Below are 23687 nucleotides of genomic sequence, written 5' to 3'. Positions count from 1 at the left end.
ACATTTGCGTCTCCCCCTCCACCCTCATCTGTCGCTTTTGTAAAAAAAATAAAAAAAGGCAGCAGAAGTGCAATCCCCACAATCAACTCGGAATCGACGCTCTCCCTTTTCTTTCCTTCTTTCTTTCACTTGCTTTTTCTGTACTCCTGCCCTTTGGCTCCTGTTTTCTTTAATTCGGATGTAGGTCATTTTACATGTGTTACCCTAAATGCGGTGTGTCCTTAATGTCATTTGGTTTAAGGCGTGGAGATATGGAGGAACAAGAAGATTCTAAAGAACACAAGACAAAGGGATATTGATTAAAGCTGATGATGAGACGGGGAGGGAGAGACAGTATTGATTTAGGGGCAGCAGGAGGAGGCGTGATGTTAATTTATCCAGTCACTAGGAGAAATCCTATTGATCCGTAACATCTAACTTCCAGCTACAGTATTATGTGCAGATGAGGGGGGGGGGGGGGGGGGGGGGGGGGTGTTAATGTATCCAGTCACTAGGAATAATCCTATTGATCCGTAACATCTAACTTCCAGCTACAGTATTATGTGCAGATGAGGGGGGGGGGGGGGGGGGGTGTTAATGTATCCAGTCACTAGGAATAATCCTATTGATCCGTGTCATCTTTAACTTCCAGCTATAGTATTATCTGTAGACGAGGGGAGGGGGGATGTTAGAATATGTGTTTGTGTCTGTGTCTATATGTTGTGTGTGTGTGTGCGCGTGTGCGTGTGTGTCTAGACAGTGAGTGTTGAGGTCGGGTCATTTAGAGTGTGTGTATAATGTGTGTGTGTGTGTGTGTGTGGGGGGGGGGGGTGGTGTATGTGGCTAGACAGGTTGAAGGGGGTATGTACTGTGGTGTGTTCGTGTCTGTGTGTCTATATGTTTGTATGTGGGTGAATGGGGCTAGACAGGTTGAAGAAGGTATGTACTGTGATGTGTGTGTGTGTGTGTTACAAAGCACAACTTATGTGTGTCTCTGAAGTTGTTGAATTGTAGCTGAAGGAGTATATCCCTTACGCCTGGTGTGGCACTAGGGAAGAGAATATGGATACAGGGGGAGGTGCAGGGGGTTGGCGCTCATTCTCTTCATATCCCTCTCTTTGAAGCCCCATCAGCGTTGTCACGGCAGCAGTCATATCCATGTGGCATGTCTCCCAGTGAGGTGGCAGATATGATGATGACAGGTTATCAACGTGGGCGAAGAGAGACACCGAGCGCTAACATCTCAGGTATACCAGGCGGAGTGATTTGATTTGTTCGAGCGAGCCCGGCATGGGAACTGAGGGGAGTGACAGATGCGAATGGACAGGTTATCGGAGTCTCAGCATCGCTCCTTGCCACACATGCACACACAGACACCTTAAGTAAGAACTCTGCTCAGAGGTCTCAGCTGTCCTGGTAGACTTGGCTGTCAATTAAAATATGAGAAAGGCTAAAACTATGAGACAGGTTGGACTTTAGTCCTAAACTTCAAACACCTGCTTTTCAAAACAGAAACTGACAAGAACCTTGACAGAGATCAGCATGATGAATGTCACAAATCCGTGAATCACGGAAGGGAAAAGATATGCGAGTCAGGAGCGACTTCTCTTCTAAGTTCACAATACATTATTGGAAATGACAATCAGTTAAAACTACCTTCATGCATACAACAAAAGTGGTCGAACACTTTTTAACTAATCTTAAATCAAATCAAATCAAATTTTATTTGTCACATACACATGGTTAGCAGATGTTAATGCGAGAGTAGCGAAATGCTTGTGCTTCTAGTTCCGACAATGCAGTAATAACCAACAAGTAATTTAACTAACAATTCCAAAACTACTGTCTTATACACAGTGTAAGGGGATAAAGAATATGTACATAAGGATATATGAATGAGTGATGGTACAGAGCAGCATAGGCAGGATACAGTAGATGGTATCGAGTACAGTATATACATGAGGTGAGTATGTAAACAAAGTGGCATAGTTAAAGTGGCTAGTGATACATGTATTACATAAGGATGCAGTCGATGATATAGAGTACAGTATATACGTATGCATATGAGATTAATAATGTAGGGTCAGCATGATGAATGTCACAAATCCGTTATACTATATCTATATGGTCAGCATGGCCTTTTTATGACGTAAACATATATACCGATAACATCTCCATACAACATTAAATCCCGGTCAATAACGTCTGACTATACATATTAAAATGGTGTTGTTTCACGCAAACGATGAGTGAACGATTGAAGGCCAGCGAAACAAAAACATGTTTACTACAGTCTGTGTCTTAGATTGTTCAATTACTGAAACCAATGCTCAAATGCAGCATTTGAACTCAACGCAAGGATATTATTAATGGTGTAGCAACCTGGCATTCTCTAATGGGCTCAAATCTCCTTGAGGATAATGCTGACCTTCAACAAACACCCACGTTGCAAAACACCTATGCTGTGTGTGTGTGTGTGTGTATATGTTTGTTTGTTTGTGTGTGTGTGTGTGTGTGTGTGTGTGTGTGTGTGTGTGTGTGTGTGTGTGTGTGTGTGTGTGTGTGTGTGTGTGTCTGAGAGGAGGAATGCGAAGATGACAAGGGAGACTGGTATACAGTGTAATTTTACTGTGTGTGTGTGTGTGTGTGAGATTATTAGCTAGTTTTTTAACCTTTAAATCACACTACAGGAAAATTCTTCCAGGGTGCGTGAGCTCTGACACACCATCATTAGAGAGGACTGCACACACACATGTACACGCACACACACAATCATAACAACACTTAGCACTTCTGATTGTTCCCAGTTGAAGAGCTATTTCCAAGAGCCCATCACATTCCGTAGCATAATGCCAACAAAAAGAGAGAAGAAAAAAACAGTATAAAAATACAGAACAGACTCAATAAACCCCACGAACGTGCGTGCATTTTAATGATCAAAATGACTCTGGTGTCAGAAAACACACTCCCTCTCTATCGCTCAACTGATGGGAGAAAAATGTGTTGCCACACACACACGCAGCGGCTCGACATGCTCATGCTAACAATCTAAATCAGCCCCATGCTGGCGTGTGTGTTTCAGTGATAGCTCAGTCGATCAACGTCCTATCTCTGGCTACAGCACTGAACACTTTGCCTTGTCATAGACTCTCATCTCCTATCCAGTCAAGTGGGTTAGACATTCATCTGTTTGAATTTGTTCAGTCACTCATTGCCTTTGTTTATTTTCTTTCTGTGAACAATCGATATAAAAAAAAGAGGAAATGTTTCACACAACCACAATTTTGGTGATGCTTATACACAAGGTGAGTGCACAATACCGATGTCTCATTTTTGTGGGTTTGATTCAATTTGAAGAACGCATATAGACGCAGTTATATATATTATCATCCTTGAATTTTACAATGGAGTGCCATGGAGCAGAATGTCCTGTTTTCTCTTTTCAAAACTGGTTGAATGGCTATTTTTACCCTGTATACATCTGCAACTTACCACAGGAGAGAGAAATTTCACAGTAAACCAGATAACTTGCCTCCAACCAAATTCATTTTAATATTGGATGGTCCGGTGTAGTTAAATCAATCAAATACATGTGTGAACATTCAATTTAAACTTATTTTAGATGAAATACTGAATCTTGCAAGTGTGCCAATTTATTTGGTGTAAACTATAAACTGAACATTCGTTAATTGTAAGTAAAAAATGTAATGACCATTTATATGATCTTATTTTTCAAGAATAAAGGAATAAATGCTGTTGAAGTGAACCTACTGAGCAGTGAGATTGGTGCGAATGGCTGGGAGTTCCCTGCTCTGCAGTTCTGGGTGGGTGGAATTGGTTTGTATGATTGGCCTGTAGCACGGTACATGGCCTGAACCCACAGCATCCGGTCCTGCTCGTCATCATTGGCAAACACGACCAGGTCACCCTCCTTGACCGCATTGAAGAACACTCGACCACCCTGGAGACCTGAGAGAGAGAGAGAGAGAGAGAGAGAGAGAGAGAGAGAGAGAGAGAAAGAGAGAGAGAGAGAGAGAGAGAGAGAGAGAGAGAGGAAGAGAGAGGAAGAGAGGAAGAGAGAGGAAGAGAGAGGAGAGAGAGAGAGAGAGAGAGAGAGAGAGAGAGAGAGAAGGTATGTGGTGCAGATGGTCATAACATAAGAGACAAGATGGATGGATAGATAAGGTATAGTGGTATAGTGTCTTAACTCAGCATTAGTGTGAGTGTTGTAACAAGTGAGTTACCTGTGTGTGTGTGTGTACCAGGCTGGGGGTCGGAGTAGTCCACAGTGTAACCTTCTAGTTGCATCAGTTCATGGGGCTCAGACTTCCTCTCTCTATAGCTGCACATTGCAAAGGTGTATTGGCTGACCTGCAACAGTTAACAAGGGTTCACACACTGTATAAAATTGCATTATAATTAGTAAAAACACATTACGCTATGTTTTTGAAATATGGGAATCAGGTGAGATAGTATAAGAGATTGTAATTTCCAGAAAATATGTTTGCATTACACTACAGTTTTTTTCATCTCCCTTTTATAGATTGCTGCATATTTCTCTCCGTGGTCAACATGGAGAAGTCCACTAGGAAGAAACAATCTGTTAGAAGTTATACATTTGGCGAGTATACCTTAAAATATTGTATTATTCTCAATGAAACAAGTGTCAATGAATCATGACATTTAGCCTACCTGGACAAGAACGAAATATCTCATTTTCCAACGTTTCCAAACTCTCTGTCCCAATGCATAAAGGTACCTACAAATACAGAAAGATTAAGAGTCTTAATTGAAACATCTAATGTTAACTGTGTTTTATCACCGCGTAGCTGGAACTCAAACTCATTTACACTGTTGGGATTATAGATTTGAAGAAGTATTAACCCAAAGCAAATTCAATTCAATACAAATTCAATTCAATGTAAAATATAAAAACACGAGTTGTATCTAAAAATGACAAGATGTCCAGATGACAACAAGACACAGCTCCAGTATCGGCTCTATTTATTTGGTCATCAGGAAGTCATTGAAAGATTTAGTCGGGTCACCAAGGTAGGTAGGTTAAATAAAAGATATCTAATATTGAGCAGCTCTTTTACAAAAATATTTCCAAGAATATAGACTATTTTATCATTCACTGAGAACATAAGACATGTTCTTATAGGTTTATGAGGTTTATGCTGCAAATATTGTGACAAAGGGTAGGCCCAAATTTATGAATTGCAAATAACAACTGTGATAGGCCAAATTGTAGAAGCATAATAATTTCAGCCATGACACAATCAAGCAAATGTTTTCTCTGAGTCTCTTCCCTTGGAAAACTTGACCATTGTCAGAAATCGAATGATTAAAATCTAGAAGCTCCATAACCAAATCGCCAATTCACGCAAGTCAAACAATGGGGAATAACGCGTGTGGGATATGGGAAAGGGATGAAATCCATAGATTGTGAAAACACTATGCAAAGAGGAGAGGGGCTGCCCTTTATGAAAAGGCCTCCAGTCCAGGTTGGGAGCCCTCGTGAATGCGAATCTGAAAATCTGGGCCATTCCCCAGGAGTTGGGTTAACATGTGGCAGAAGTAATCATCCACTTGTGAACATTATTTTCCGTTCTTACTCAAACACCTTTCAGCCACTCATGATCCCATTTGCGACCCTAGAGGTGCGGACCAATGAACACACGGCCGCAGGAACATTTTCTTTCCTTGATACAATGCATACTGCTCATGCACTTCCTAAAGCTAAGTACACGCATTCATGTTTTCATTAGTAGGCCTAGTCTATACAAAATTAGAACAGCAGTTACATATATTCAAGCAACGCTTAGGCAATTTTTTTCAATGAATCAAATTAACTCTACAAAGAGAGAGCAGCCACAGTAGTTAAAACTGTCACTTGTATGAGAAAAGCAAGTACTTACCGGGGCAAAGAGAGCCATTGATCGAGATTGAACCAAATCAAACATATTAAGTGTGAGAAACAAAATATCTTCAAAAATGACATTGTCAAAAGGGGTTTATGTGTACATTAAAATAAGGTTATATTCAAAAGGGATAACAAGGCAACTAGATAGAAAAGACTACCCTGTAAGCCTATCAAGAATAGTCAGAGATCTCTAGATAAAAAAAATAAAATAAAAAAAAATTAAAGTGAGATAAAATTTGATTCAATCAAGCATTTTTTTTCAGATTTGTCCTAATAGTTACCATCTACCAATCTTCACAATATTGTTTAAAATGTTAAACACAGTATATTACTTATTTGAACATTTGGATAAGTAAGTAAATAGGTATTGATAAAAACTCAAAACTGGACAATAACTAAATGAAACAAGCTGCAACATCAACCCTGCAGCTACTTCAAGTTTTGGAGTAACAATGCACCTGTGTGGACATTTGTTAGAACTGCACCTAGATGTTGCGAAGTACTTTGCACATTTTACATTCTCAAGCTTTCTCAACGTCCACACGAACCCCTAGCCAAAAACAGGTTCATGCACACACGTACATACACCCTGGTGGTGTCTGTCCTGACTCCATTGCACATACACCCTGGTGGTGTCTGTCCGACTCCATTGTACATACACCCTGGTGGTGTCTGTCCTGACTCCATTGTACATACACCCTGGTGGTGTCTGTCCTGACGCCATTGTCTTCCAGTCATTATTAGTAGCCCCTCGGCCCCCTTCAAAAGGCTCTCAACACCAGTAGAGATTTTTTTTTAATTTAAATTGAACCTTTATTTAACTAGGTAAGTCAGTTAAGAACAAATTCTTATTTACAATGACTCTAGCGACGCCTCAAGCACTGAGGTGCAGTGCCTTAGACCCCTGCGCCACACAGAGATGGAGAGAGAGAGAGAAAGAAACAGAGAGAGAGAGATTTTGTAAGATTATTCTACATGTCCAGGGGAGAACTACAAAAGCAGAGAAAAAAAGAGCCCCCTCATCCAGCTTGTCCTGGGGCTGAGTTCACAAACCTGTTTAATAACTAACACACTAAAGCCTCAGGACCAGAGCATCCAATTAATCAGTATAAAATTATAACACAGTCAAAACAAAACTACATGGCCTATTGGCAAACACAAGAACAAAGCAAAATGCAGTGCTATCTGGTCCTAAATCAACAGTACACCATGGCAAACTATTTGACCATGGTTACTGATCAAAACCTTAGAAAAACCTTGACAAAGTACAGACTCTCTGAGCACAGCCTTGCCATTGAGAAAGGTAGATACAGGAAAACCTGGCTCCCTGTAGAGGAAAGGCTGTGCAACCACATCACCACAGCAGAACCTGAGACAGAGCTGCATTTCCTGACAAAATGTTTAAATATATATCAAACAATTAGAGTGTAATTTCCCCAAATTGTAAACCCTTATTTAAGTTTTCAAAGACCTCTCTGATGAAAATAGGCTACCCGTCCTGTTGGGGGAAGACGCAGAGAGCTGTGGGTTGGCAGCACACTACATTGCTGCCTGCCATAAAATGAGAGACAGTGTCTGACAGACCAACCAACATGCACATGTCCTCTATGCCATTGTTATGGACGATTGCATGGTTATTTTTACCCTTGATTATTGTTGTTACTGATTGTCCCGTTGACAATATGGATTATTATTATTTTAATTATGTTAATATTGTAAATGTATCAAAGTACAGTACGCTTTGGCAATATGTACATTGTTACGTCATGCCAATAAAGCAAATTAAATATAATTTAAATTGAGAGAGAGGGGGGAGTAAAACACAGGAACAACAACAGTAATACCAGAGTGGATGGAGCCCATTCACTCACATATTTGTCCCCAAAGAGAAATAAAGGGGGTGAGAGAGAGAGAGAGAGAGAGAGAGAGAGAGAGAGAGAGAGAGAGAGAGAGAGAGAGAGAGAGAGAGAGAGAGAGAGAGAGAGAGAGAAAGAAAAAGAGGGGGTATCTGAATGTAAGGGATTGAAAAAAGGGAGGGGTGGGAGGAGAGGAGAGCTCTTAACTCTTTCCGACTTGGTGAATTGAAAGTGTGAGAGAGGATGAAGAGAGGGAGGGATATAGAGAAATAGATAGGAAAGGTGAGCAGGGAGGTAGACAGAGATGGGGAGGAAGGCAGACACAGAGGAAGAGAGAGTAAATGTGCTGAATGACTATAAATAAAAACTTTGTTTTAAGTGAAGAGTAGAGAGAAAGAGAGGAGACAGAGCAAGCATGAAAGCGCTCCTCTGTTTATGTATGAACTGTATATCAGGGTTGTGGTCAATTCTGAATTGAGTTGTGAATTGATCTTTAATTCCAATTGAATTTTGGAATTTGAATTGCATTGGCCACACCCCACAGGAAGCATAACTTGAATTGAATTTGAATTAAATTTGAATTGAATTAAATTGAAATGGCTTATTTATTCTACACATCAACATTTATGTTGACATCATGCATGGTTACCAATGCCATGTAGCATCTGGTTGAAACATTTTAAACAATTAAGGCATTCTTCTATGGGACAGATCAAATTTTACTTAGGGAGGGGTGGTCCAAAATAGGGGATGGTTGTCAAACTTTTTATTTTTTTGCTTTGGGGAGGGTAGTGCATTTTTTTCCACTGGTTTACATTTGCTATTCTGCTCGTATTTTCCCTATAAACAATGCTTGACTTACTTTTGATATTACCCTAATAAACCTTAGAATTTTATTTTATTTTTAACTTCTGCTAATGCAGGCCTATGATATGAAGGCAGTGCACCCCGATGCTCCAACTGACTCGAACCGTTGAACTTGAAGTGAGGAAGTCTGTTTCGGGCCTTCCAGAGTTACTCCTATAAATCAAACAACATAATGTTAATCTTTATACTAATATTTGAATTACGACTTACCATCCTTCTGTACGTCTATATCTGTATAGCAGAGGCAGTAGCCATCTGCTATAAAGAAATACATGTCAGTGTCTTAGCATGCCACCTGTATATCTCTATAACTTTGGGGATAGGCCTAAGCGTCTCTTCCTTTATATAGGCATTACAGTGCCTTGCGAAAGTATTCGGCCCCCTTGAACTTTGCGACCTTTTGCCACATTTCAGGCTTCAAACATAAAGATATAAAACTGTATTTTTTTGTGAAGATTTAACAACAAGTGGGACACAATCATGAAGTGGAACGACATTTATTGGATATTTCAAACTTTTTTAACAAATCAAAAACTGAAAAATTGGGCGTGCAAAATTATTCAGCCCCTTTACTTTCAGTGCAGCAAACTCTCAGTGAGGATCTCTGAATGATCCAATGTTGACCTAAATGACTAATGATGATAAATACAATCCACCTGTGTGTAATCAAGTCTCCGTATAAATGCACCTGCACTGTGATAGTCTCAGAGGTCAGTTAAAAGCGCAGAGAGCATCATGAAGAACAAGGAACACACCAGGCAGGTCCGAGATACTGTTGAGAAGAAGTTTAAAGCCGGATTTGGATACAAAAATATTTCCCAAGCTTTAAACATCCCAAGGAGCACTGTGCAAGCGATAATATTGAAATGGAAGGAGTATCAGACCACTGCAAATCTACCAAGACCTGGCCGTCCCTCTAAACTTTCAGCTCGTACAAGGAGAAGACTGATCAGAGATGCAGCCAAGAGGCCCATGTTCACTCTGGATTAACTGCAGAGCTCTACAGCTGAGGTGGGAGACTCTGTCCATAGGACAACAATCAGTCGTGTATTGCACAAATCTGGCCTTTATGGAAGAGAGGCAAGAAGAAAGCCATTTCTTAAAGATATCCATAAAAAGTGTTGTTTAAAGTTTGCCACAAGCCACCTGGGAGACACACCAAACATGTGGAAGAAGGTGCTCTGGTCAGATGAAACCAAAATTGAACTTTTTGGCAACAATGCAAAACGTTATGTTTGGCGTAAAAGCAACACAGCTGAACACACCATCCCCACTGTCAAACATGGTGGTGGCAGCATCATGGTTTGGGCCTGCTTTTCTTCAGCAGGGACAGGGACCATTCTGGAAGAAAACCTGATGGAGTCTGCAAAAGACTTGAGACTGGGACGGAGATTTGTCTTCCAACAAGACAATGATCCAAAACATAAAGCAAAATCTACAATGGAATGGTTCAAAAATAAACATATCCAGGTGTTAGAATGGCCAAGTCAAAGTCCAGACCTGAATCCAATCGAGAATCTGTGGAAAGAACTGAAAACTGCTGTTCACAAATGCTCTCCATCCAACCTCACTGAGCTCGAGCTGTTTTGCAAGGAGGAATGGGAAAACATTTCAGTCTCTCGATGTGCAAAACTGATAGAGACATACCCCAAGCGACTTACAGCTGTAATCGCAGCAAAAGGTGGCGCTACAAAGTATTAACTTAAGGAGGCTGAATAATTTTGCACGCCCAATTTTTCAGTTTTTGATTTGTTAAAAAAGTTTGAAATATCCAATAAATGTCGTTCCACTTCATGATTGTGTCCCACTTGTTGTTGATTCTTCACAAAAAAATACAGTTTTATATCTTTATGTTTGAATCCTGAAATGTGGCAAAAGGTCGCAAAGTTCAAGGGGGCCGAATACTTTCGCAAGGCACTGTATATATACAGTACCAAAAGCTACTCATTCAAGGGTTTTTCTTTATTTGTGCTATTTTCTACATTGTAGAATAATAGTGAAGACATCAAAACTATGAAATAACACATATGGAATCATGTAGTAACCAAAAAAGTGTTACACAAATCAAAATATATTTTATATCAGAGGTCTTCTTAGTACCCACACTTTGCCTTGATGACAGCTTTGCACATGCTTGGCATTCTCTAAACCAGTATCATGAGGTAGTCAATTAACAGGTGTCCCTTGTTCAAGGTGAATGTGGATTTTTTTTCCTTCTTAATGCGTTTAAGCCAATCAGTTGTCTTGTGACAAGGTAGGGTTGGTATACAGAAGACAGCCTTATTTGGTAAAATACCAAGTCCATATAATGGCAAGAACAGCTCAAATAAGCAAAGAGAATCATCATTACTTTAAGACATGAAGGTCAGTAAATACGGAAGATTTCTAAATTTCCACAGGAAAGGAAGACTCAGAGTTACCTCTGCTGCAGAGGATAAGTTCATTAGAGTTACACCTGATGGCAAATACTTATTTTCCACGATAATTTGCAAATAAATTAATTGAAAATCCTACAATGTGATTTTCTGGATTTTTTGTGTCATTTTGTCTGTCAAAGTTGAAGTGTACCTATGATGAACATTACAGGCCTCTCTCATCTTTTTAAGTGGGAGAACTTGCACAATTGGTGGCTGACTAAATACTTTTTTGCCCCACTGTACATAGACAGTACGGACTGTGCAAAAGTTTTAGGCAGGTGCGAAAAAATACTGTGAAGTAAGAAAGCTTTCAAAAATAGACATGTTAATAGATTATATTTATCAATTAACTAAATGCAAAGTGAGGGAACAGAAGAAAAATCTAAATCAAATCCATACTTGGTGTGACCAGCTGTTGTCTTCAAAACAGCATCAATTCTTCTAGGTACACATGCAAAGTCAGGGATTTTGTAGGCATATATAGTCAGGTGTATGATTAAACAATTACACCAAACAGGTGCTGATGATCATCAATTAAATGTGTAGGTTAAAACACAATCATTAACTGAAACAGAAACAACAGTGTAAGAGGAATAAAACTGGGTGAGGAACAGCCAAACTCAGTTAACAAGGTGAGGTTTCTGAAGACAGTTTATTGTCAAAAATCATACACCATGGCAAGACTGAGAACAGCAACAAGACACAAGGTAGTTATACTGCATCAACAAGGTCTCTCCCAGGCAGAAATGTCAAGGCAGACAGGGGTTTCCAGATGTGCTGTCTAAGCTCTTTTGATGAAGCACAAAGAAACGGGCAACGTTGAGGACAGTAGACACAGTGGTCAGCCAAGGAAACTTACTGCAGCAGATGAAAGACACATCATGCTTACTTCCCTTCACAATCGGAAGATGTCCAGCAGTGCCATCAGCTCAGAATTGGCAGAAAACAGTGGGACCCTGGTACACCCATCTACTGTCCGGAGGTCTGGTCAGAAGTGGCCTTCATCGAAGACTTGCGGCCAAAAAGCCATGCCTCCGACGTGGACACAAGGCCAAGCGACTCAACTATGCACAAAAACACAGGAACCGGGGAGTAGAAAAATGGCAGCAGGTGCTCTGGACTGATGAGTCTAAATTTGATATATTTGGCTGTAGCAGAAAGGAGTTTGTTTGCCAAACGGCTGGAGAGCGGTACACGAATGAGTGTCTGCAGGCAACAGTGAAGCATGGTGGAGGTTCCTTAAAAGTTTGGGGCTGAATTTCTGCAAATGGAGTTGGGGATTTGGTCAGAATTAATGGTCTCCTCAATGCTGAGAAGTACAGGCAGATATTTATCCATCATGCAATACCATCAGGGAGGCATCTGATTGGCCCCAAATTTCTTCTGCAGTATGACAACGACTCCAAACATACAGCAAAAGTCATTAATAACTATCTTCAGCGTAAAGAAGAACAAGGAGTCCTGGAAGTGATGGTATGGCCCACACAGAGCCCTGATCTCAACATCATCGAGTCTGTCTGGGATTACATGAAGAGAGAGAGGCACCTGAGGCTGCCTAAATCCACAGAAGAACTGTGGTTAGTTCTCCAAGATGTTTGGGCCAAACTACCTGCCGAGTTCCTTCAAAAACTGTGTGCAAGTGTACCTAGAATAATTGATGCTGTTTTGAAGGCAAAGAGTGGTCACACCAAATATTCATTTGATGTAGATTTTTCTTCTGTTCACTCACTTTGCATTTTGCTAATTGATAAATATAAACTATTAACATGTCTATTTTTGAAAGCATTCTTACTTTGCAGCATTTTTTCACACCTGCCTAACACTTTTGTACAGTACTGTATATAATTTGTTTTATTTATTTATTTCGATATTAATATCATTCAGTGGACACCTAAGCCTATTGGCCTATGCATGCAACGCCCTGATACATTTAGTGCTCAAATCTCTGAAAGCTGAACCGTGCGGTCGACAATTATTGTTTTAAGAAGGTAGCCCCCCCCCGTCCAACAATGACTGCCTCGCCTGGTTCACTAACTACTTCTCAGATAGAGTTAAGTGTGTCAAATCGGAGGGCCTGTTGTCCGGACCTCTGGCAGTGTCTATGGGGGTGCCACAGGGTGAAATTCTCAGGCCGATTCTCTTCTCTGTATATATTAATGATGTCGCTCTTGCTGCGGGTGATTCTTTGATCCTCCTCTACGCAGACGACACCATTCTGTATACATCTGGCCCTTCTTAGGACACTGTGTTAACAAACCTCCAGACGAGCTTCAACGCCATACAACACTCCTTCCATGGCCTCCAACTGCTCTTAAATGCTAGTAAAACTAAATGCATGCTCTTAAACCGATCACTGCCCCGCACCCGCCCGCCCGACTAGCATCACTACTCTGGACGGTTCTGACTTAGAATATGTGGACAACTATAAATACTTAGGTGTCTGGCTAGACTGTAAACTCTCCTTCCAGACTCACATTAAGCATCTCCAATCCAAAGTTAGATCAAGAATCGGCCTCCTTCACTCATGCTGCAAAACATACCCTCTTAAAACTGTCAATCCTACCGATCCTAACTGACTATCCTACCGGCAATGCCATTTACAAATTAGCCTCCAACACTCTCAAAATGGATGCAGTCTATCACAGTGCCATCCGTTTTGTCACCAAAGCCCCATATACCACCCACCACTGCGACCTGTATGCTCTCGTTGGCTGGCCCTCGCTACATATTCATTGCCAAACCCACTGGCTCCAGGTCATATATATGTCTTTGCTAGGTATAGCTCCGCCTTACTTCAGCTCACTGGTCACCATAGCAACACCCACCCATAGCACGCGCTCCAGCAGGTATATTTCACTTGTCATCCCCAAAGCCAACACCTCCTTTGGCCGCCTTTCCTTCCAGTTCTCTGCTGCCAATGACTGGAATGAATTGCAAAAATCACTGAAGTTGGAGACTTATATCTCTCTCTCACTAACTTTAAGCGTCAGCTGTCAGAGCAGTTTACCAATCACTGCAGCTGTACACAGCCCATCTGTAAATAGCCCATCCAACCAACTACCTACCTCATCCCCATATTTGTTTTTGTTTTTCTGCTCTTTTGCACACCAGTATTTCTACTTGCACATCCTCATCTGCACATATTTCACTCCGGTGTAAATTTCTAGATTGTAATTACTTTGCCACTATTGGCCTATTTATTGCCTTACCTCCTTACTTAATTTGCACACAACGTGTACAGATTTTTCTATTGTGTTATTGACTGTACGTTTGTTTATCCCATGTGTAACTCTGTGTTGTTATTTTTGTCGCACTGCTTTGCTTTATCTTGGCCAGGTCGCCGTTGTAAATGAGAACTTGTTCTCAACTGGCCTACCTGGTTAAATAAAGGTGAAATAAAAAATGAAAAAATAAAAATAGGCTATAAAGTTTTGCATATTGTACACATCGAAACACAAGGAATAGTGTTTTTGTCATTTGTTATTGGCTGTTTTTAAGGACACATAAAATGTCCAATATCCCTTGTTTATTGATGGCACTGGCTGCGCCATGTTGGATCTGAATGCATATAGATGTCCATCAAATTTCTCAAATGTCCAGTACATTAAAATCTTCACCGTCATCTTGTCCAGCGCCAAATTTTACTAAAAGGAAACTCTGAAATTGTATATTGTTTTTAATTAAGATTTTAGAATATTCACACGAAAATCTGTCGTCAATTCAATGGAAACCTAGCTATAGACACTGTAAAGTCTCAAGTGCGCTAGTCCAGTGTCACTTTGATTATGCCTGCACATCATGGTTCACCAGCAGCCCCAGAGATCTAAAGAATAAGCTACCAGCCAAACAAGCTTGTAAGAATTGAACTTAAACTCCCATCTCATACTCATCTGGAGGTACAGCATTTTTTAATCTCTATCTCTGTAATATGTCTGTATTTATGTAATTGTATATGTATTTATGTAAAAAAATAGGGACCACGATGGACATAAGTCCCCAACTTTATTGTGCAATCCCCATCCCTTTAAAAAAATCTGTGTATATACATATTGTTTTTTACCGACAAATAAAAATCTAGCAACCAATCAATCAATCCAAACTGTGCAGTGGCCAATTGATGACTGGAAAGAGACATCTGTTTCAAAACACCAAAAAGTGTGACATACTAGACATAGTTTATTTATTGTCGTGTTGGAAACACAAACCATGATATTGAAGTGCCCTAAGTCGGAATGCATTGATTATAGGTAGTGTGGTGTATCGGTACAGAAACCTGTTGGTGGAAGATGACTTACTGACTTTATTGACCCCATGGGTAAATTTTGTTGCAGTGTCATGTACACGTTTAAAGTGCCGTTTAAATACAAAACAAAATTGACAATAGAACTTTCATAAAACACTAGACTGCTGGACTTAATGAGTCGGTAGGAACATTAGCCCGAGCTATTTAGGAGGGATATCACACCTGGCACAAATGATTGTCTAGTTCTGTTTTTCCTGCTGAGTGGTGCCCTATACCTGCGCCCAGAGATGAGTAGTTCAAAGTCCGGGTACAGGGGGTGGCTTGGGTCTAAAATTATTTTGTGAGCCTTGCGGAGGGCCCTGACCTTAAAGTTCTCATCCAGGCCTGTCTGGTTGACTCCAAGTACCTTGCTTCCTGTGGTGATAATCCTTCTCAGCATATTTCTCTGGCTGACAGTGGCATTGCCAAACCAACAAACAACACAAAAAGTTTAAATACTCACAATGAAAGATTCATAAAACAGAGTCAGTATAGTACAGTCTACATTAAAAGATCCCAGCTTTTTGAGAAAGTACAGTCTGCTGGCTGTTTTTGTAGATCAGGTCTGTACATTTACTCCACTGAAGCTTATTGTCCAAGAGGACACCCAGGTATTTGTACTCTACAATCTCTATAGTCTGACCTCTGATAGATGTTGCAGAGGTAGGTGTTGTACACTTCCTGAAGTCTATGCACATCTCCTTGGTCTTGTTGGTATTGAGGACCAAGTGTGATTCCTCACACAACTCTACAAAGTCAATTAGGACCCGGGCCATGATGTTTCTCGTCATCATGCAACAGGCTGATCATGGCAGTGTCATCAGCGAACTTAACGAGGTGTCTGTCAGGATGGGAACTAGGACAACTATTAGTATTTATTATTAATTCATTCCATATACAGTACCAGCCAAAAGTTTGGACACTCATTCAAGGGTTTTTCTATTTTATTACTATTTTCTACATTGTAGAATAATAATGAAGACATCAAAACTATGAAATAAGACATAACCAAAAAAGTGTTAAACAAATAAAAACATATTTCATATTTGAGATTCTTCAAAGTAGCCACCATTTGCCTTGATGACAGCTTTGCACACTCTTGGCATTCTCTCAACCAGCTTCACCTGGAATGCTTTTCCAACAGTCTTGAAGGAGTTCCCACATATGCTGAGCACATGTTGGCTGCTTTTCCAACCCTCTGTGGTCCAACTCATCCCAAAACATCTCAATTGGGTTGAAGTCGGGGGATTGTGGAGGTCAGGTCATCTGATGCAGCACTCCATCCCTCTCCTTCTTGGTCAAATAGCCCTTATGCAGCCTGGATGTATGTTTTGGGTCATTGTCCTGTTGAAAAACAAATGATAGTCCCACTAAGCGCAAACCAGATGGGATGGCGTATCAATACAGAATGATGTGGTAGCCATGCTGGTTAAGTGTGCCTTGAATTCTAAATAAATCACTGACATTGTCACCAGCAAAGCACACCCAACCATCACACTTCCACCTCCATGCTTCACGGTGGAAACCACCAAGATCATCCGTTCACCTACGCTGCATCTCAAAACAACTAAAAATTGGACTCATCAGACCACAGGACAGATTTCCATTGGGGATAATGACCATTGCTTGTGTTTTTTTGGCCCAAGCAAGTCTTCTTATTATCGGTGTCCATTAGTAATGGTTTCTTTGCAGCAATTCAACCACGTAGACCTGATTCATGCAGTCTCCTCTGAACAGTTGATGTGGAGGTGTGTCTGTTACTTGAACTCTGAGACTATCCTCTGCAGCAGAGGTAACTCTGGGTCTTCTTTTCCTGTGGCGGTCCTTATGAGTCAGTTTCATCATAGTGCTTGATGGTTTTTGCGACTGCACTTGACAAAACTTTAAAGGTTCTTGAAATGTTCCGTATTGACTGACCTTAATGTCTTAAAGTAATGATGGACTGTAGTTTCTCTTTGGTTATTTAGCTGTTCTTGCCATAATATGGACTTGGTCTTTTACCAAATTGGGCTATCTTCTGTGTACCATCCCTACCTTGTCACAACACAACTGATTGGCTCAAATGCATTAAGGAAAGAAATTCCACAATTTCACTTTTAACAAGGAACACCTGTTAATTGAAATTCATTCCAGGTGACTAACTCCTGAAGCTGGTTGAGAGAATGCCAAGAGTGTGCAAAGCTGGGCAAAGGGTGGCTACTTTGAAGAATCTCAAATATAGAATATATTTTGATTTGTTTAACACTTTTTGTTGGGTAATACATGATTCCATATGCGTTATTTAATAGTTTTAATGTCTTCACTATTATTCTACAATGTAGATAATAGTAAAATAAAAATATATATATATGGAATGAGTAGGTATGTCCAACTTTGCCTGGTTACTATATTTCATGTAATTATAAATATGGCATCAAAAATGTTGGGAATATGATATCCCCCTAGCTGATCATTGTCTGCAGCCGGCTCTGATTGTAGTTTAATGAAACAGGCAGGGAGACTGAGCTCAGTGAACCCTCACCCTTGTGGCCTGTAGCCTTGCGTGGCATCGACTGTGTCACAAAAGCATGCTGAATTGGCAAAGTTGATATACACATTTAGAAACCCAGGGTCACTACAATAATTGTTATATGTGGTCGTAAACATTATCTTAGTTAATTCTTTGAGGGGGTAGGTTGTTCGATATATTTACAGTACAAGGGGAGGGTCATGTGAAAATATTGTTAACGTTGGGGAGGGGGGTGCATTTGGTTTTTTTAAACACTGAGATGGATCAGCCCCACCCCCCACTGAATTTCAATCTGTCCCTAAAACTATTTTGAAATAATTACAGTGGTCTCTAAACATTCTAAGGACATGTTGGTTGTCTATAATTCCCTCAACGTTTTAAATATCAGAAACAAATACAGTGCCTTGCGAAAGTATTCGGCCCCCTTGAACTTTGCGACCTTTTGCCACATTTCAGGCTTCAAACAAAGATATAAAACTGTATTTTTTTGTGAAGAATCAACAACAAGTGGGACACAATCATGAAGTGGAACGACATTTATTGGATATTTCAAACTTTTTTAACAAATCAAAAACTGAAAAATTGGGCGTGCAAAATTATTCAGCCCCTTTACTTTCAGTGCAGCAAACTCTCTCCAGAAGTTCAGTGAGGATCTCTGAATGATCCAATGTTGACCTAAATGACTAATGATGATAAATACAATCCACCTGTGTGTAATCAAGTCTCCGTATAAATGCACCTGCACTGTGATAGTCTAAATGCATGCTCTTAAACCGATCACTGCCCCGCACCCGCCCGCCCGACTAGCATCACTACTCTGGACGGTTCTGACTTAGAATATGTGGACAACTATAAATACTTAGGTGTCTGGCTAGACTGTAAACTCTCCTTCCAGACTCACATTAAGCATCTCCAATACAAAGTTAGATCAAGAATCGGCCTCCTTCACTCATGCTGCAAAACATACCCTCTTAAAACTGTCAATCCTACCGATCCTAACTGACTATCCTACCGGCAATGCCATTTACAAATTAGCCTCCAACACTCTCAAAATGGATGCAGTCTATCACAGTGCCATCCGTTTTGTCACCAAAGCCCCATATACCACCCACCACTGCGACCTGTATGCTCTCGTTGGCTGGCCCTCGCTACATATTCATTGCCAAACCCACTGGCTCCAGGTCATATATATGTCTTTGCTAGGTATAGCTCCGCCTTACTTCAGCTCACTGGTCACCATAGCAACACCCACCCATAGCACGCGCTCCAGCAGGTATATTTCACTTGTCATCCCCAAAGCCAACACCTCCTTTGGCCGCCTTTCCTTCCAGTTCTCTGCTGCCAATGACTGGAATGAATTGCAAAAATCACTGAAGTTGGAGACTTATATCTCTCTCTCACTAACTTTAAGCGTCAGCTGTCAGAGCAGTTTACCAATCACTGCAGCTGTACACAGCCCATCTGTAAATAGCCCATCCAACCAACTACCTACCTCATCCCCATATTTGTTTTTGTTTTTCTGCTCTTTTGCACACCAGTATTTCTACTTGCACATCCTCATCTGCACATATTTCACTCCGGTGTAAATTTCTAGATTGTAATTACTTTGCCACTATTGGCCTATTTATTGCCTTACCTCCTTACTTAATTTGCACACAACGTGTACAGATTTTTCTATTGTGTTATTGACTGTACGTTTGTTTATCCCATGTGTAACTCTGTGTTGTTATTTTTGTCGCACTGCTTTGCTTTATCTTGGCCAGGTCGCCGTTGTAAATGAGAACTTGTTCTCAACTGGCCTACCTGGTTAAATAAAGGTGAAATAAAAAATGAAAAAATAAAAATAGGCTATAAAGTTTTGCATATTGTACACATCGAAACACAAGGAATAGTGTTTTTGTCATTTGTTATTGGCTGTTTTTAAGGACACATAAAATGTCCAATATCCCTTGTTTATTGATGGCACTGGCTGCGCCATGTTGGATCTGAATGCATATAGATGTCCATCAAATTTCTCAAATGTCCAGTACATTAAAATCTTCACCGTCATCTTGTCCAGCGCCAAATTTTACTAAAAGGAAACTCTGAAATTGTATATTGTTTTTAATTAAGATTTTAGAATATTCACACGAAAATCTGTCGTCAATTCAATGGAAACCTAGCTATAGACACTGTAAAGTCTCAAGTGCGCTAGTCCAGTGTCACTTTGATTATGCCTGCACATCATGGTTCACCAGCAGCCCCAGAGATCTAAAGAATAAGCTACCAGCCAAACAAGCTTGTAAGAATTGAACTTAAACTCCCATCTCATACTCATCTGGAGGTACAGCATTTTTTAATCTCTATCTCTGTAATATGTCTGTATTTATGTAATTGTATATGTATTTATGTAAAAAAATAGGGACCACGATGGACATAAGTCCCCAACTTTATTGTGCAATCCCCATCCCTTTAAAAAAATCTGTGTATATACATATTGTTTTTTACCGACAAATAAAAATCTAGCAACCAATCAATCAATCCAAACTGCGCAGTGGCCAATTGATGACTGGAAAGAGACATCTGTTTCAAAACACCAAAAAGTGTGACATACTAGACATAGTTTATTTATTGTCGTGTTGGAAACACAAACCATGATATTGAAGTGCCCTAAGTCGGAATGCATTGATTATAGGTAGTGTGGTGTATCGGTACAGAAACCTGTTGGTGGAAGATGACTTACTGACTTTATTGACCCCATGGGTAAATTTTGTTGCAGTGTCATGTACACGTTTAAAGTGCCGTTTAAATACAAAACAAAATTGACAATAGAACTTTCATAAAACACTAGACTGCTGGACTTAATGAGTCGGTAGGAACATTAGCCCGAGCTATTTAGGAGGGATATCACACCTGGCACAAATGATTGTCTAGTTCTGTTTTTCCTGCTGAGTGGTGCCCTATACCTGCGCCCAGAGATGAGTAGTTCAAAGTCCGGGTACAGGGGGTGGCTTGGGTCTAAAATTATTTTGTGAGCCTTGCGGAGGGCCCTGACCTTAAAGTTCTCATCCAGGCCTGTCTGGTTGACTCCAAGTACCTTGCTTCCTGTGGTGATAATCCTTCTCAGCATATTTCTCTGGCTGACAGTGGCATTGCCAAACCAACAAACAACACAAAAAGTTTAAATACTCACAATGAAAGATTCATAAAACAGAGTCAGTATAGTACAGTCTACATTAAAAGATCCCAGCTTTTTGAGAAAGTACAGTCTGCTGGCTGTTTTTGTAGATCAGGTCTGTACATTTACTCCACTGAAGCTTATTGTCCAAGAGGACACCCAGGTATTTGTACTCTACAATCTCTATAGTCTGACCTCTGATAGATGTTGCAGAGGTAGGTGTTGTACACTTCCTGAAGTCTATGCACATCTCCTTGGTCTTGTTGGTATTGAGGACCAAGTGTGATTCCTCACACAACTCTACAAAGTCAATTAGGACCCGGGCCATGATGTTTCTCGTCATCATGCAACAGGCTGATCATGGCAGTGTCATCAGCGAACTTAACGAGGTGTCTGTCAGGATGGGAACTAGGACAACTATTAGTATTTATTATTAATTCATTCCATATACAGTACCAGCCAAAAGTTTGGACACTCATTCAAGGGTTTTTCTATTTTATTACTATTTTCTACATTGTAGAATAATAATGAAGACATCAAAACTATGAAATAAGACATAACCAAAAAAGTGTTAAACAAATAAAAACATATTTCATATTTGAGATTCTTCAAAGTAGCCACCATTTGCCTTGATGACAGCTTTGCACACTCTTGGCATTCTCTCAACCAGCTTCACCTGGAATGCTTTTCCAACAGTCTTGAAGGAGTTCCCACATATGCTGAGCACATGTTGGCTGCTTTTCCAACCCTCTGTGGTCCAACTCATCCCAAAACATCTCAATTGGGTTGAAGTCGGGGGATTGTGGAGGTCAGGTCATCTGATGCAGCACTCCATCCCTCTCCTTCTTGGTCAAATAGCCCTTATGCAGCCTGGATGTATGTTTTGGGTCATTGTCCTGTTGAAAAACAAATGATAGTCCCACTAAGCGCAAACCAGATGGGATGGCGTATCAATACAGAATGATGTGGTAGCCATGCTGGTTAAGTGTGCCTTGAATTCTAAATAAATCACTGACATTGTCACCAGCAAAGCACACCCAACCATCACACTTCCACCTCCATGCTTCACGGTGGAAACCACCAAGATCATCCGTTCACCTACGCTGCATCTCAAAACAACTAAAAATTGGACTCATCAGACCACAGGACAGATTTCCATTGGGGATAATGACCATTGCTTGTGTTTTTTTGGCCCAAGCAAGTCTTCTTATTATCGGTGTCCATTAGTAATGGTTTCTTTGCAGCAATTCAACCACGTAGACCTGATTCATGCAGTCTCCTCTGAACAGTTGATGTGGAGGTGTGTCTGTTACTTGAACTCTGAGACTATCCTCTGCAGCAGAGGTAACTCTGGGTCTTCTTTTCCTGTGGCGGTCCTTATGAGTCAGTTTCATCATAGTGCTTGATGGTTTTTGCGACTGCACTTGACAAAACTTTAAAGGTTCTTGAAATGTTCCGTATTGACTGACCTTAATGTCTTAAAGTAATGATGGACTGTAGTTTCTCTTTGGTTATTTAGCTGTTCTTGCCATAATATGGACTTGGTCTTTTACCAAATTGGGCTATCTTCTGTGTACCATCCCTACCTTGTCACAACACAACTGATTGGCTCAAATGCATTAAGGAAAGAAATTCCACAATTTCACTTTTAACAAGGAACACCTGTTAATTGAAATTCATTCCAGGTGACTAACTCCTGAAGCTGGTTGAGAGAATGCCAAGAGTGTGCAAAGCTGGGCAAAGGGTGGCTACTTTGAAGAATCTCAAATATAGAATATATTTTGATTTGTTTAACACTTTTTGTTGGGTAATACATGATTCCATATGCGTTATTTAATAGTTTTAATGTCTTCACTATTATTCTACAATGTAGATAATAGTAAAATAAAAATATATATATATGGAATGAGTAGGTATGTCCAACTTTGCCTGGTTACTATATTTCATGTAATTATAAATATGGCATCAAAAATGTTGGGAATATGATATCCCCCTAGCTGATCATTGTCTGCAGCCGGCTCTGATTGTAGTTTAATGAAACAGGCAGGGAGACTGAGCTCAGTGAACCCTCACCCTTGTGGCCTGTAGCCTTGCGTGGCATCGACTGTGTCACAAAAGCATGCTGAATTGGCAAAGTTGATATACACATTTAGAAACCCAGGGTCACTACAATAATTGTTATATGTGGTCGTAAACATTATCTTAGTTAATTCTTTGAGGGGGTAGGTTGTTCGATATATTTACAGTACAAGGGGAGGGTCATGTGAAAATATTGTTAACGTTGGGGAGGGGGGTGCATTTGGTTTTTTTAAACACTGAGATGGATCAGCCCCACCCCCCACTGAATTTCAATCTGTCCCTAAAACTATTTTGAAATAATTACAGTGGTCTCTAAACATTCTAAGGACATGTTGGTTGTCTATAATTCCCTCAACGTTTTAAATATCAGAAACAAATACAGTGCCTTGCGAAAGTATTCGGCCCCCTTGAACTTTGCGACCTTTTGCCACATTTCAGGCTTCAAACAAAGATATAAAACTGTATTTTTTTGTGAAGAATCAACAACAAGTGGGACACAATCATGAAGTGGAACGACATTTATTGGATATTTCAAACTTTTTTAACAAATCAAAAACTGAAAAATTGGGCGTGCAAAATTATTCAGCCCCTTTACTTTCAGTGCAGCAAACTCTC

The 23687-nt window shown here is 40.3% G+C and overlaps 1 protein-coding gene across 2 annotated transcripts in view; it reads right to left on the bottom strand.

Annotated features, from left to right (window-relative positions):
• Positions 1 to 23687, bottom strand: part of LOC110501720 (calcium-dependent secretion activator 2) — a 265033-nt gene that overhangs the window by 93361 nt on the left and 147985 nt on the right. For both annotated transcript variants that reach the window (XM_036952033.1, XM_036952031.1), the window contains exons 9-11: positions 4672 to 4738; positions 4224 to 4350; positions 3751 to 3948 (exon numbers count right to left, since the gene is read on the bottom strand). In XM_036952033.1, the coding sequence (XP_036807928.1) occupies positions 3751 to 3948; positions 4224 to 4350; positions 4672 to 4738 (392 nt within the window). The remainder of the gene's footprint in view (positions 1 to 3750; positions 3949 to 4223; positions 4351 to 4671; positions 4739 to 23687) is intronic.

This window comes from Oncorhynchus mykiss, chromosome 2 (assembly GCF_013265735.2).
Source record: "Oncorhynchus mykiss isolate Arlee chromosome 2, USDA_OmykA_1.1, whole genome shotgun sequence".
NCBI classification, from domain to species: domain Eukaryota; kingdom Metazoa; phylum Chordata; class Actinopteri; order Salmoniformes; family Salmonidae; genus Oncorhynchus; species Oncorhynchus mykiss.
This window is presented reverse-complemented; position numbering and strand designations above follow the sequence as displayed.